Source organism: Canis lupus, chromosome 3 (assembly GCF_003254725.2).
Source record: "Canis lupus dingo isolate Sandy chromosome 3, ASM325472v2, whole genome shotgun sequence".
Lineage (NCBI taxonomy): Eukaryota > Metazoa > Chordata > Mammalia > Carnivora > Canidae > Canis > Canis lupus.
This window is the reverse complement of record NC_064245.1, coordinates 86,006,298-86,020,946: the sequence shown is the minus strand read 5'-3', so window position 1 is coordinate 86,020,946 and position 14,649 is coordinate 86,006,298. Positions and strand designations below refer to the sequence as shown.

Sequence of the window (14,649 nt, the reverse complement as noted above, 5' to 3'; positions counted from 1 at the left end):
GAAAGAAAGAAAGAAAGAAAGAAAGAAAGAAAGAAAAAGAAAAGAAAAAAGAAAGAAAGAAAGAAAGAAAGAAGAAAGAAAGAAAGAAAGAAAGAAAGAAAGAAAGAAAGAAGAAAGAAAGAAAAAGAAAGAAAGAAAGAAAAGAAAGAAAGAAAGAAAGAAAGAAAGAAGAAAGAAAGAAAGAAAGAAAGCAAGCAAGCAAAAGAAAGAAAGAGACACCATAGATTAAGCACTGGGCATGTCACTGACCTGTCTACTCCTTCACACAATGCCAGGGCATTGGCTGACCTAGCAAAATAAAAAGATGTACCATTCGGTGGGGAAAATCAGATGAAGCAGTTGCTTTAGTATTGTTCCATTTTTGCCTGCTCTTGGGCTTGCAACCCTTGGCCATTCCGTGGGCAGGAAGCCACTCCCAAGTCACCTGGGCTGTAACGTGATCCAGACGACGTGATCCACACTTCACTCACCTTGCTAGTTGGCCTCCTTCCTTTATCCCAAGTCTGGAAACACAATACTTCGCAACTTGTCTAAGGGATGTCTAACCTAGTTTCATCATTAACAAAACATCGCTCACCTCAATGAAACATTCAGTCTCTCCCCAAAAACCAATCATCTCTTTGATACACACACTGACTGCTCAAAATAGAGTTAAATGCATAATCAAAAAAAGAGAGAGAGAGAGAGAGAGAGAGAGAGAGAGAGAGAGAAAGAAGAAGAAGGAGAAGGAGAAGGAGAAGAAGAAGAAGAAGAAGAAGAAGAAGAAGAAGAAGAAGAAGAAGAAGAAGAAGAAGAAGAAGAAGAAGAAAAGGAGAAAGGTGAGGAAAGAGAAAGAAAGATACGTTGCATTCATATCCAGAGTTTATATCAACATGTTTACACAATTTGCAGACATGTAATCTTCCAAATTGTCTGGAAAACATTGCCAAAATATTTTGGGGAGGTGAGTCAGGTTTTTCCACATCCAACATATTGACAAAACATTAGAGAGTTCAGAAATATTAAATTCCTCAAAGGAAGTCAGATTATCAATCTTTGGGTGTGAAACTTGGTGTTACTGTTTTCCTAATATGGCAAGAGCAGACATCTGGTATTTGCACTTTGGAGTAATAGAACATAACATGACAATAATGTGTTATACTTACAAAGTACCCTTCATCCATGGGGCTCCAATTTTACCAATATTAGTTCACTGATTTTCGCAAAAAACCTGAAAGGCAGAGGGTAGGTTTGTGTTACCCCCACTTTGCAGATGGGGATATTGAAATGCAATAGGCCAATAAATTATTGGTCCATTACAATGAGAGAATTCAATAACAGAGGACAAGATTTATAAATTTTCTCCTTCCCCATCCCAATGCAACTTGACCACCCCTCTTTCCCTGGGGGACCGTTCTTTCCCACGTAATTTCCACCACAATCTCAATGTATTAAATACATTTTTGCCCACGGAAGACAGTGCTGAATGTAACCCTTGGTCTTATGAGCCCAGACACCAATATTCCCTTGAAACCAGAGGAGAGGTTAGAAAAATTTCCCATATCCAATTTAAAACATGGAGAAAAAAAATTTAGATTGACAAAATACAACCATCCAACTAAAATTTGGCCTGAAAATAATGTTACTACTGTTCAGTTTGTTACATGCTTATGTTCACATGTCAGCATATGGACTTGTCTTTAAAAATGATTCCAAGGAAGTCAGAATGCTTCAGAAGTACTCTCGCCAACAGCATTTTTAGAAGGGTGTATTTTTAACAACCCTTTCTAGGACACCCCATCCTTTCTACCACTCTCTGGCCATTTATTCACGCACTGAACAAATAATCGATATTTAATATGTTCTTACCACATCTAAGTTTAGCACTGCGTGTGGTTTCTCGGAGGACACAAAACTGTGTATGACACAGGTCCTACCATCAGGAAACTTACAGTTCTATGGTGTAATGATTTTAGTACAGTGACAATCACTCTGTTCTAAAACTCTCCAGAAAGATCTGACAGTTTCTGGACACTCTTGGTGAGTCATAGACACCAGTCCCAGAAAGATGGTTCCTTCGGGGAATAGTCTCAAAAAAGATGAGTCTGAGCTCTGTTTATGAGCCATACTATTTGGGACTACAGAAATGCTAAAAGATGTATCTTCTCCAAATGTCTGACCCAGAGTCTTCCCAAAGTCCATGATTTGAGGGTCGTGATGTCTCATGACCGTCACCTCCGCAGCCACACTGGCCTCTTTGCTCATCCTCAAATACCCAAGAGCGTTCGCACCTCGGGACTTCTGCCCTTGCAATTATTCTCTTTGCCTGTAACAATCTTGCTGAAGACACATCCATGACCTCTGCTCATATACCTCCTCAATGAGTCTCTCCCAAACACTTGTCTAACATAGTTACAACTGGTCCCACTCTGTCCCCTTATAACTTTCCCTTTCTTCATGAGGCTCACCACCACCTAATAGCAAATGGTTCATCTCCTTGTTTTTCTATGCCCCCCTAACCCTCAACCAGGATATAAACTCCGTAACAGCAGTGACGTTTTTGCTCAGTAATAAATCCCAGGGTCAAGGCACTCCATAAATATTGGTTGAATGGATGACTCGCAAGGCTGGACTGTGTGCTGCGCCCTTCCCTTATATCTTCCTTCACTGGGATACCAAAATAATTACTAATAAATGAATTTCGATACTGGATCATAATAGATTTTTCTCACCCAAAAGAAAAAAAAAACTCCACACCCATTGAAATGCTTCTGAAAAATATAATAAACACCAGTTTTTATCATCTTCCCTTCTCTTGATTGCTCAAGTACTAGGCCAAGAGTCAGGTAACCTTGCTCTCTGGCCAGTGCTCCTGGGCCCAGCCCCTGGGCCTTTCTTCCCCAGTGATAAAATAAGGAAGCTTCAGAAGCTCATTTCCAAGGTTCCCTCTGGTTCGGAAACTATGGAGATTGACACATAGGTGATGGGCCAAATTAGATTCAGGTTTTTACATCTTCTGACTTAATATCACTTTCCATGTGTAAGCTTATCTCAAAGGTAGCACGGTCATTTCATACTAAGTAAGCAGGAATCCCAGAGGGAAGGATTTTATTATCTGACTATATCTACGAGCACGCCGATTTAGGACAAACACCATGGATAGCACTGAGAACCTGTCTCCCACCCCATCCCCCACTATCACACCACCAACATACGACAGACATGCAAAGCAAGATGCCACCTCAGCTGTTTATGACATCTTGAGTCACACACACTTCACTGGGGTCTCTAAACAGATTTCTTGTTTACTTGCACATTAATAAAACTCGCACCTTCGCCAGTCAGAATTTTTTTCCCCAAGCATCTGAACATCCAAAGAGATTTAGAAGCAATTAACATTCACGAGTAACAGAGCAATCAACATGGGAATCGCTAATGGGGCTGGACAGGATCCAAAAGCAGATATTAGGATAATAGTGAGCCCCTGACATAGGTTATGGTGTTAATTCTGGAGGGCAGACTCCTGGTATGTGTTCAGCGGCTTTGTGAGGCTGCTGGCACAGTCACATATGCCTCTTCTATATATGGTTCCTAGCACCCTACAACAGACTTTTTTTTTTTAACTTCTACCGAAAAGAAGGCATTTTTGCATCGTTATAACACAACCCCTAGCATTAATGGTATATATTGAATTCAAGTTTATTTTTAAATTGCCTACCTGACAAAAATGTTAAAATGTCATTTTTTTCCCCGCTTTGGGTCTCTAGACTATCTTCACCTGTTAGCTCTTGTAGCTAGAGGCCACAAAAATAACAGCTATGAATTTCCACCTTGACGCTTCCCCAATAACTTTTACCACTTACTTGTGTGCACACGGGTTCATACAACCCTTGTACATAGAAAGACACGGACATTCTTATCCCGATGAGCTCTACACTTGCCTCCTTGTCAGTCTTCCTGACCTGTTTTCATAAATATCACTCCAGAAATCAGCGCCCTCCCCCTTTCTTTTCTGCCCGAGAAAGTCTCTGCGTAATAGAGAAGGTTTCCGCTGTTACTCTGCCTGCTTTCCATTTTCCTGCCTTTACCTCTGGTCAACTAAATGCATCTAAACAGCGAATGCTGAGCACATCTATCTGTACCTCCCCTCAGACCTCGTCCCTGCATACTGGCCCTGGCTCTCCTTCTTCCTCACCCTCAAATGTAGACGACTCCACGCAGAGTCTTCACCTCCCCAGATCCACACCTTCCTCTGAATCCTCCCAGAGATCCCCTCCAGCCCTTCTCCTGGGTCACATGGTCTCTCTCAGGACAAACACCTACATCCCTAATCACAGGATACCTTTCCTTACATGTGGATGCTGAACCAGAAAAATAGGCAGAAAAACTGTTTATTCGGCCTTTTTTTTTTAAACCTAGGATATAATTAATCAGAGCCTATGATGATTGGCTTCATTCTGTGGGGCCTAAGAAAATAAATTTGTTCCAAGGCAAGGCTTTTTTTCAAGTCCTTTAGCATTAGTAACCTGTATTTAATTGGATAACACCATTCATTTTGAGAAGACTATTTTTCTAGCTATTCTGTTCCATTCATGCTCTATTCCATGCCTTTCTCCTTCTACTTTGCTGTTTTGGGCTATTACAGGGATCCAGGGTTTTTTTTTATTCACCTCCCCACCTCCAACACGCACCCATCATGAAAGCGGACCCCTACATGAAGCTGTGGTTTATTTCCTGAGTACAACCGGCCGCTGAGACACAATCTGCCACCACCCGGTTGTGTGGGCTAAAAGCCTGTTTTGACAAAGATTTTATACAACAGAATCCAAATTAAAGGAAAGTTATCAACAGACTCATACTTAAGAATCCCTTACTTTATCTGTGTGGCAAGTCGCTTCATATTCCCAGCGCCAGCCCCACCAGCCCCACAGCCAGGAGACACAAGTCTCCCAGGGCCCCTATGGCACACACGCATCTCCATCATCACCTCCCCAGTCCCGAGCTCTGTCCCCACCTCAAGGGGCAGCAATGGAGATTAAAGTGGCTGTGGTAACCCGATCAGGGCTGAGCATGCTGCAATCTCTACCCTTTGGTCCGTAGGAAAACATTCTGGCAGAAGGCCTTTCAGCGGCGCTCTGCATTCTTGGCGGGTCCTGTGCTACTCTGTTACTGAAGAGATTTGTGCTGTGACAGCAATGGGCACAGAGTGGCGACTTTTCATATTGTCCCTGTGACTCTATACCTTCCTGGACGCTAGACTTTGTAGCTGTTTCTGCCTTGTAAACAGCCCCTGTGCCCATTAACCCGGAGTCCTTCAATATTTGCTGTGCTAGAACAGCTAAGGATGGAGACTTCCTTTATTTACAGCCCTAAATAGATTTTTAACTACTCCTGAGAGAGAAGCAGGTGAAAACAAAGCAATTGGAGGAATTTGGGGAAAGTAGAAGCAATGGTAAAAACTTGTATTTGACCATTTATTCTTTCACCAAAAATTTACTGGGCCCCTAGTCCAGGTTTACAGGAGTGAATAAATGACCTAAAGAACTTTCCCCCCGATGAGTTCACATCCAAATGTGGGGAGATACCCTCTAAGCCAGTAAACAAGTAAACATAGATGTCCAGTCATGAGAAACACTATGGAGAAAAATAAAGCACAGGAGGCCAGGCAGTGTAAGGACATGAACCCACACTTCACATAGCATTTATTTCTCCATGCCATGTCAATAAACATTTGTCACCAAGCTCCTGCTACGTTGAGGGCCCTGGGATGGATTCTGGGGAAGCTGGCATATCAATGAAGAGAGAGAGATGGATGTGGACATCGGTACATACACACCACTCGCTGGATTTCCAGTTCTTTTCACATGAGGGCTATATAGACTTCACCAAGAGAGGTCTGTGTGTGATGCCACACTGTCAACAGCAGTTTCTTTGAAAGGGCCATCAATGAATGCCACTAGGGGCCCCCAAAGTGGGCATGGCACAGTGGAGCCCATGTCTGATTTGCTGAAGGACATGAGTGTTCGAAGCACTGAGAGCCCAAGAATGGGGTGGGCAACCCTAGGCCTGGCTCAGCTCCAACACTCACCTCGCTGAGTGGATGGAGGCAAGTTCCACTGCCTCTTTACCTCTACAAAATGAAAATCAGGCTTCTGTGGAGTTCAGAAGCGGTAATGCAAGGAAAGTGCCCAGCATCATGCCTGGCACAAATCTGACATCTGAGTGATTGCTTTCCTTGGCTCATCCTGAAGGAAAAAGGATACCAGAAATGCAACAGCTCCAGACTATGTACCCAGAGTAAGTATACAGTAACTGCTTTTGCTTATTTGTCTTCTGGTTTTTGTGGCCAAGGGGCTCAAAGAAATATAAGTAGATGTTACTCTTAAAAGGGGGGGGGGCGGCATCAATCAAATAAGTTTTAGAAACAAAAAATAAAATGAACTAACACAAGTCTCTTTACTTGGGACCCTCCTGTTCTGTAACGTGCTCATATGCATCACTTGTCTCCAAGAAATAGGAGCAATGGGATGAGTGTTTCCCAGCTTATTTAACTGTGGAACCCTTTGACATGGAAAATCACATGTGACAGTGTTCAATGGAAGGGACTTTGGGAAATATGGCTTTACTCTAAGAACAAATGAATCCAAAGATGAGGAATATATACTGTATTTGGTTTGGCTGTGGTCTGATGGCTTTCTTTGAAAAGGCAGACTTGGGCATATTTTCGCAAACCAAGAAAGCCTGGTAGCAGTGTTTCCTATCCACTGGACCACAGCAACTTCTCCTCTCCTGTTAAAGGAGTCATTATTCTGGGGCCACAGTGCATAGGAGGGAAGTGTCAGCAACATCTGAACACTTCTCATTCCCTTGGACAGGTAATTCCCCTATTTTCTGCAATAAATGGGCTCTTAAAACGAGTTTTGTTAATTATTCTCTTGAAAGCCAAAACCTCTTCTGGCTACACTGGGGAAACCTGCTGCTTAAAGTCACCCTGGGTTTTCTATATCATCCAAATGCTTCCCAGTGAGTGTGCATGACTTTCATAAACAGGAAATCAATGGTGGGGAAAAAAGAAAAGAAATTCTATAGGGATGTGTTGATATACCATGATTAGTGCAAAAATTACCTACTTGTACATGAAGATTTTTATATATGGGGCTTTCCATGAAGATCTTACTTAATGTTACAATACTAGATAGATCTGAAGTGGAAGTGGTAAACAAAGAAGACAGTAAGGCCAAGATTATTATTCCTCACAGGCTTAAAATGCAACAGCAGACAGAGAGAATCCATGTGATTCACTCACATCCTCTAAGGTAAGAGAAGAGAATGTTGTAGGGAAGGAAGGAAGGAAGGGAGGGAGGGAGGGAGGGAGGGAGGGAGGAAGGAAGGAAGGAAGGAAGGAAGGAAGGAAGGGAAAAGGAGAGAGGGGGAGAAGAGAAGGCAAGGGAAGGCAAGGGAAGGGAAGAGAAGAAAAAGAGAGATGGAAAGAAAAAGAGAGAGAGAAGGGGGAGGGAGGGAGAGAAAGGGAAGAAGAATGGAAGGAAGGAAAAACAGAGAAAGAATTAGAGAGAGAGAGAGAAGGCAAGAGAGGGGGTAAGCAAGAGAATTGTTGAGAAGCCTAAGGTGGGGGAGGGGAAACACAAGCCCAGAGATTAAGTTGACCCAAGTCAATACAAAAGGCTTTGTGCAAGGGCTCTGGCATTAATGGGATTTGGACCGCTAAAGCCCTGAGAACCAAGTACAGAACATAACCATAGATGCTGGAGTTATTTTTGAAATGGATGTCTTAAGTAATAGGACGCTTAACTCGCAGGGACACTCAGAGCATTTTGCATGGCTGCTGCCAGCTGGAGGCCTGGCTGGGAAACTGGCTGGGACCAAACCAGAGCTGCCCGATTAACAGCAGCCTCCTACCTGGGACAGAAGCCACCAGGTGGTTTTAACCCTTGGGTGTGCCACCTAGGAGCTGCTTCATGTCATCATAGCAGCGTGAATGAGCCGGACTGTTGAAGCGGGGAGCAATGCAAATGATGGAAGTGAGGGGGACCCTCTGAACCAAGGAGTCTCGGGGCCTTTGTTTGAGAATCAAGCATTCACTCTTTCCATCAGTCTTTCGTCGGTGCCTCCGAAGTGTCTGGAACCATCTGGGGTCTTGCAGACACTGTGATGAACATCACCAAGTCTCTGCTCTCAAGGAGCTTACATTCTCCCGGAGGAGGGGGAGCCAGCAAATAAACAAGAATTTCTGTTGGTTATAAGAGCCGGGATGAAAAGCAAAAAGGAAAGAGGGAGAGAGCGGGTCTGTGCTGGGGGAAGGGAAACTGTGCTCAGGGAAGGCAGCTCTGAGGAAGGAGCATGTAAGCAAAGGCTTACAGAGCAAGGAGGACCCCTGACCCCGCAAGCTCTGGAGAAAGAACAGTATAAAAGAAGAGGATGGCTGGTTCTCTCTCCAGTAGCTTGGGCCACCATTGCTGGGGCCTCTCTTCCAACCAACTCAGATTTCAGCCATGCTAGATTCAAAAGCACACAGATATGTTTAAGATCTCAAATTGCATACTATGCCTGCTAGGGAAAATACGTCCTGAAACTCAGATATTTTTAGAATGGTCCACTTCCGTCTCCTCAGGTACTTTCCAACAGAAGACCCAAAGAGGCCAGGTACATCAGCCTCTTCTAAATACCTGAAACTGCATTCATCAGCCACTTTTTAAAAATTGGATCTTACTTCAAAGCTGAATGACTTGATTACTCCCATAACAGAATACATTACGCTGATTACAGGATTATTCACGTGCCATTTCCAAGAGGTTGGGCAACATTTCTCAACATTGCACCCACCAACAAACAGAGTAGTGAAAGTGGAAAATGTAATGCTAATATTCAAATGCCCTCCTTGTCCTGAGACCATGATAAAATTCCTCTGCACTCTTTCTTAACTGATGGATGCTGGAAAAGGAAAGGGGGGGTGATTATTTTCAGCATAATACAGCTCAGAGACTGAGCCAGGAGGGGCCCAAGGATGAAGTTGTTTCTATGATCCGACACATATTAGGCACTAAGTAAATATAGATGCTTGCCCCGTCCCCTCCCCTCTGCCTGCCAAAACCTGGAATACTGATTTTATATCAATAATTTGCCAATAACTTATTCATTGGTTCATTTTTTATACCTGTCAATCTAGTGCTATGTTTTCAGCCTGCTGGCAATTGATTCACAAGAATGGCTTGGGGTGAGAAGGGGTGAGGAGGTACAAACTTTATAGCCATGATTCACTACTAATCGATGATGAGCATTTTATGCTCAAGACAATCAAATTCATATTATTTTACATTTTAAAAGTTTTTAAAGGAACACTTATTAAAAGCCAAAATGAAAATAGGGCATCACCAGTTCAAATAAGCCATAAATTAGACAAAGAAGCATAATTCCACTGAACACCATTTTATTAGCTAATCAATGTGTCATTTTTTTCTATTGGCATCTACTTACTGTCATGTAATTTCCATAAGGGCACCATCTGTATTTATAGAAGAATTATCTTTGTGGTGATCTAGCAATCTACAAACAACAGTGATATTTAACTTTTCTTAGGGGATCAATTTTGGAATTGGGTTAAAGGATTTATAAGTCTCTTTTTCATGATGAACCTTTCATAATGAACTTATTCATACATCCCTGTGATGTTGGGAGCACTTGAAACAAAAAACAACCACAAAAATGTGATTTCGATTTACTGAAATGTAAGGTTCTAGGTGTTGACATGTACATTTTTTAATCAAGCAAGGTCAATCTGTTACTATAAGGTCGAGTAAAACAATCAGAGACAAAATACTTTCTTTTTTCCATTTTGGCTGTAAGGATTAGTTAATTTTCAGTGTGATCTGATTTGATGTCCGTGGGTCAGAGAGACCCCTGTTTAGCCAAGGTCACTGCTGTGCACTGAATCAGGATCTGGTCCAGTCACTCTTATATGACACATGGTCAAACCCTGCCTTGTCCAGTTTTTTTTAAGGTTTTTTAAATTTATTTATTCATGAGAGACACAGAGAGAGAGAGAGAGAAGCAGAGACACAGGCAGAGGGAGAAGCAGGCTCCGTGCAGGGAGCCCGATGTGGGACTCGATCCCAGGATTCCAGGATCACGCCCTGGGCCAAAGGCAGGCGCTAAACCACTGAGCCACCTGGGATCTCCTGCCTTGTCCAGTTCTTAATGCAGCCTTGCAAGTGCAAGTCACCAGCCCAGTGATGGCTAATCCTGCTCATAGGGATGAACCAGCAATACTCTCATCACTGGCAGAAAAAAAGCTCATAATAGATGCCCTTCTGTTAGGTACAAACTTCACTAATGAGTGACAAAACATGGATGCAGGGAGAGATTTGTTTAAAGAGTTTCTAAGAATACCAAATAGAACCCCAGAGAGAACAATCTTTGGCTTCACAAGTTATATTACTTCAGTTTTGAGTCAATCCAAAAGAGCAAGATGCAGTTTGGGAGAATTAAAGACAAAAATCTCACTCTTGGTTAGGATGCAAATTTGTCCACAAATAGTCAATTACTTTGTAAATTTAATTTTAAGCAGGATTTAAAAGGATTATGGTTAAAAATGTCTATGACATCCTAACCAACAAAATAAAAAAGCAAAATACAAACTGTTTATACTTCATGGATTGATTCTTTAATTTGCACATATTAGTGGATCCTACCATATTTTAAGTGCTATATCAAATACCAGGCATGGTGAACAAAGATTTAGTCCCTGCCCTCATGGAGCTTACTGTCTTTTTTTTTTAAAGTATGTGTGAATGAATAATTGAGTGAAAAAAATCACCAAATCACATTAGTGACTGAATTGAGATATGTAACTATGCCATTTTCCTCTCTGTCTAATATAGTTTTATTGCTTTTTAAAATCTAAAACATTTATTGATTATTATTATTATTAAATAATTTGATTATGCAACAGGACCGGGAAGTGATCTTTCTGGATTTTGGCTTTTTTCTTTGTTGTTTGTTGATCTCTGAAATGTTAACATTCAGAGAAATTTTGATCATCAAATTTTTGAAATATGCTATAAAATGGAGAGCATTCAGGGAAACACAGCAAAAAATAAATTGAGAGGTGGCAAATCGGTCTTCTTGTGAAAGGATAAGAATGAAAGTCATTCACTCCAAGAAGTAAGTTGATCATTATCTCTGCGGGGAGCTAACCTATGAATTAGTCAAGTTCTATATTTGAGTCCAGGCCCCATAATCACGTGTTGACAACCTCTCCTACACCTCTATTCCATTATCCATAAAGAGAATCATCCACATCATGAATGAGTATATAAACGTGGAGAGCTTACACATAGTCTTGGATTACTGTCAGCTGCCTTCATTATCACACTCCATCATCATCATCATCACCATCATCATCACCATCATCACAAAAAGAACTCGAGGTCTGTTGTCATGAAAAGCAGCTTTAGATACCCTGGCAGAAACCACAGAGGAGGCTGGTAACAATTTCTCCTATGAAAACACTAGGAAAGAAGAAAAAAGCTAGGTCCTAGCTCTTCTTGTGTTAACTTGTACAACAAAACTTTTAAACTTCCAATTTTCAGTTTTCCCAACTCAAAAATGGACCTAATAGAATTCATTTAATGAGATAATATATGAGGAAGGACCAGCACATCCATCACCTCATTAAATACAGAACACTAGCACTTTTCTAGGAAAGAACATTCTGTCAATAATCTACCATCAAAGGATCTCTTCTGTAACCACCCAGGATAAAAAGTCCCAGGAAGATCATGAACATGAATGTCAGCTCCATGATCCACAAGGTCTCTGGGTCTGGTTTTGGTCAGGAAAATAGTATACTCGTTGTGAGGACTGGAAATTAGATGAGCAACATGCCCAGGAAAGGGTCTAGAACATCATACATATGGTGGCTTCCATTCCTCTCTGTTAAATAATGACTCCGTATACTCCATTTTCAGTGTGCATATCCCCACATTCTGAAACTCTTTAAATAAAAAGCATTATAAATAACGTTTGGATGGTCTTTAAATAATTCTTTATGGTTTGGAGGGAAAAAAATCTATAGAAACATAAAAATCCAGTGTGTCAAATATACAGTATAATCGTTTAGTATGATCACTGTTAATACAGTTCAACCTAAATTGCAGTCTTGTATTTGACATAATTACACATAACCAAACACTAATAAAAATTGCTGCCTTATATTTCAAATTAGTAATTATGGTAGTAAACATTAACAACATGTCAGATCTAAGATGGTGATTTGTTCTGAAATGTATTAGAAATCATTATACTGTATGATAATTTTAATTACAGTTGGGTAGCAAGATAGCATGCAGCAGACCACAGCTCTAAGTACACTAGGGGAACCAGGAGCTCTTCCGTTCAGCCCTAAACCTGACTCCTATGGCTTGAGTTCAAGATGTGCAATTCTTTCTCCACCTCTAAATGGTGAGCCTAGCTCCCTCTGCAGAATCAGTATTATCATGAGGTTTGGAGTCATCCTTCCAGGGTTTCAATCCTAAACCTATCGCATTCTAGCCATATGAATGTGGTGAATGATCATTTCTCAACGCCCCAGTTTTCTCATCTTTAAAATGGAAAAGAGGGATGCTTGTCTGGCTCAGTTGGAAGAGCATGCAACTTGGTCCTGGAGATTGTCAGAGCCCCACACCGGGTGTAGAGATGATTTAAAAATAAATCAAGGGGCGCCTGGGTGGCTCAGTGGTTGAGCATCTGCCTTCAGCTCAGGGCATGATCCTGTGGTCCAGGATTGAGTCCTGGGATCGAGTCTTGCATCAGGCTCCTCACAGGGAGCTTGCTTCTCCCTCTGCCTATGTCTTATGTTTCTGCCTCTCATGAATAAATAAATAAAATATTTTTAAAAATAAATAAATAAAAAATAAAAATAAATAAGCTTTAAAAAATAAAAACAAGTAAATAAATAAACACAATGGAAAAACAGAGACAGTGCCATCTCAGAGAGTGATAACAAGCAGCTAAACTAGATCATTCTGTCTGTAGCACTTAGTCTAGCACCTGGAACCCTGAGTCTTCAGTAAATACCACTGTTTGTTACTATCACTTAACACTAATAACCAAGTCAATCATTCTCCCAAACTTTTCAGACCATGGGCTTAATAATAGTGACCAAATGTCCCATTTAAAGTAGAAATGTGTCGGGGTGCCTGGGTGGCTCCTTGGGTTAGAGACCCGACTCTTGATCTCCACTCAGGTCTTAATCTCAGAGTGGTAAGATCCAGCCCTGCATCTGGCTCGCTGCTCAGAGGGGAGTTGGAGCCTGCTTCGGATCCTCTCCTTCTCCTTCTGCCCCTCCCCCTGCTTGTAAGCTTTCTCTCTCTCTAAAATAATCTTTTTAAAAAATGATAAATAAATCAATAAATCCTTAAAAATAAATTTAAAAAAGAATAAAGTAGAAATGTGCCAAATGTTAGCTCCTATCCCTCAGTACATTATGTTCTTAAGAATTTCATCATTCTGGGACACCTGGGTGGCTCGCTGGTTGAGCGTCTGCCTTTGGCTCAGGTCGTGATGCCAGAGTCCTGGGATCAAGTCCTGAATCAGGTTCCCTGCAGGGAGCCTGCTTCTCCCTCTTCCTGTCTCTGCCTCTCTCTCTGTATCTCTCATGAGTAAATAAATAAAATCTTAAAAAAAAAAAAAAAAGAATCTCATCATTCTCCTGTCTTCTTTCCTTCCATGATTTATCCATTTCTTTTCACTCTTCCACTCACTCCATGTGAGTCACTGGAAAGACTCTATTCTTTATAATGTTACCTCTCAGTAAGGTCTGACTTTGGCTCATCCTTGCTTGGCCTCACTCTCCATGTTGGCTTTAACCATGGCCCCAACCATGGCTCCAGCACAGAGCCCACACTCCATTCATGACAACACTCACTAGAGAGATGCCAAGAAGCTCCACTCCCCAACAAGTGCATGTGTAAGAGCCATGAGACGCCCAACTCTACCCACATGACTCCTTGACATACCCAAAATCTGATCATTAGCCCCTAATATAGGAATCTAATGCCCCTCCTCCCCCTCTCTGCAGAGCCCCTCACACCATGCTTTTATTCTAACATAAAAAAAAAACATTTGTTCAAGCAGAGTTACCTATTTCCACCCCTTTCAAAGACCTCTGGGCCTTGCTTGCAATATCTCTGCAGGACTCTCCCCGCTCCAAGATCTCCATGCATTACACGGTCTCCTGCAAAGTGGGGAAGAACTCCAAGCATTATGATAAAGCACCTTTCCTGTCCACATTTCCATACAGTTTCAGGTAAAACATCCCGGGGAACAGACTGGACTGCTAATTAGAGAACTGTCTGAAACCACCATGAACCACATTTCCATCGGTGCAATAAGCAAAGACTCTTCATTAAAATCACTGTCCTCTGTAAGGGAAAGCTGTTTCAAGCGCAATAGATCTAATTCACAGGAGTGATCATGCAGGCCCAGGTACAGTATTCATTATTAACTTAAAAAGTATGCCAAATCAATTAAAAACCATTTTAAAGGGAAGGAATGAAATTTAGTTCTACCTAACTGCAGCTCAGCTCTAATTTATCTTCCAGCCACTTTCAAGGGATTTTACTTGGTTCTTAATCTAACATTCATTGGAAAGGG

General features: G+C 41.6%; 1 protein-coding gene across 3 annotated transcripts in view; it reads right to left on the bottom strand.

The window, feature by feature from the left end:
* PPARGC1A (PPARG coactivator 1 alpha) overlaps positions 1–14,649 on the bottom strand; it is a 640,279-nt gene that overhangs the window by 455,865 nt on the left and 169,765 nt on the right. For 2 of the 3 annotated variants that reach the window (XM_025438411.3, XM_049108730.1), the window contains one exon: positions 1,146–1,210. The exons of the other annotated variant lie outside the window; for it this stretch is intronic. In XM_025438411.3, the coding sequence (XP_025294196.1) occupies positions 1,146–1,163 (18 nt within the window). In that variant the 5' untranslated portion in view covers positions 1,164–1,210. Of the gene's footprint in view, positions 1–1,145; positions 1,211–14,649 lie in introns of those variants that run through there. 3 annotated transcript variants of the gene reach the window in all.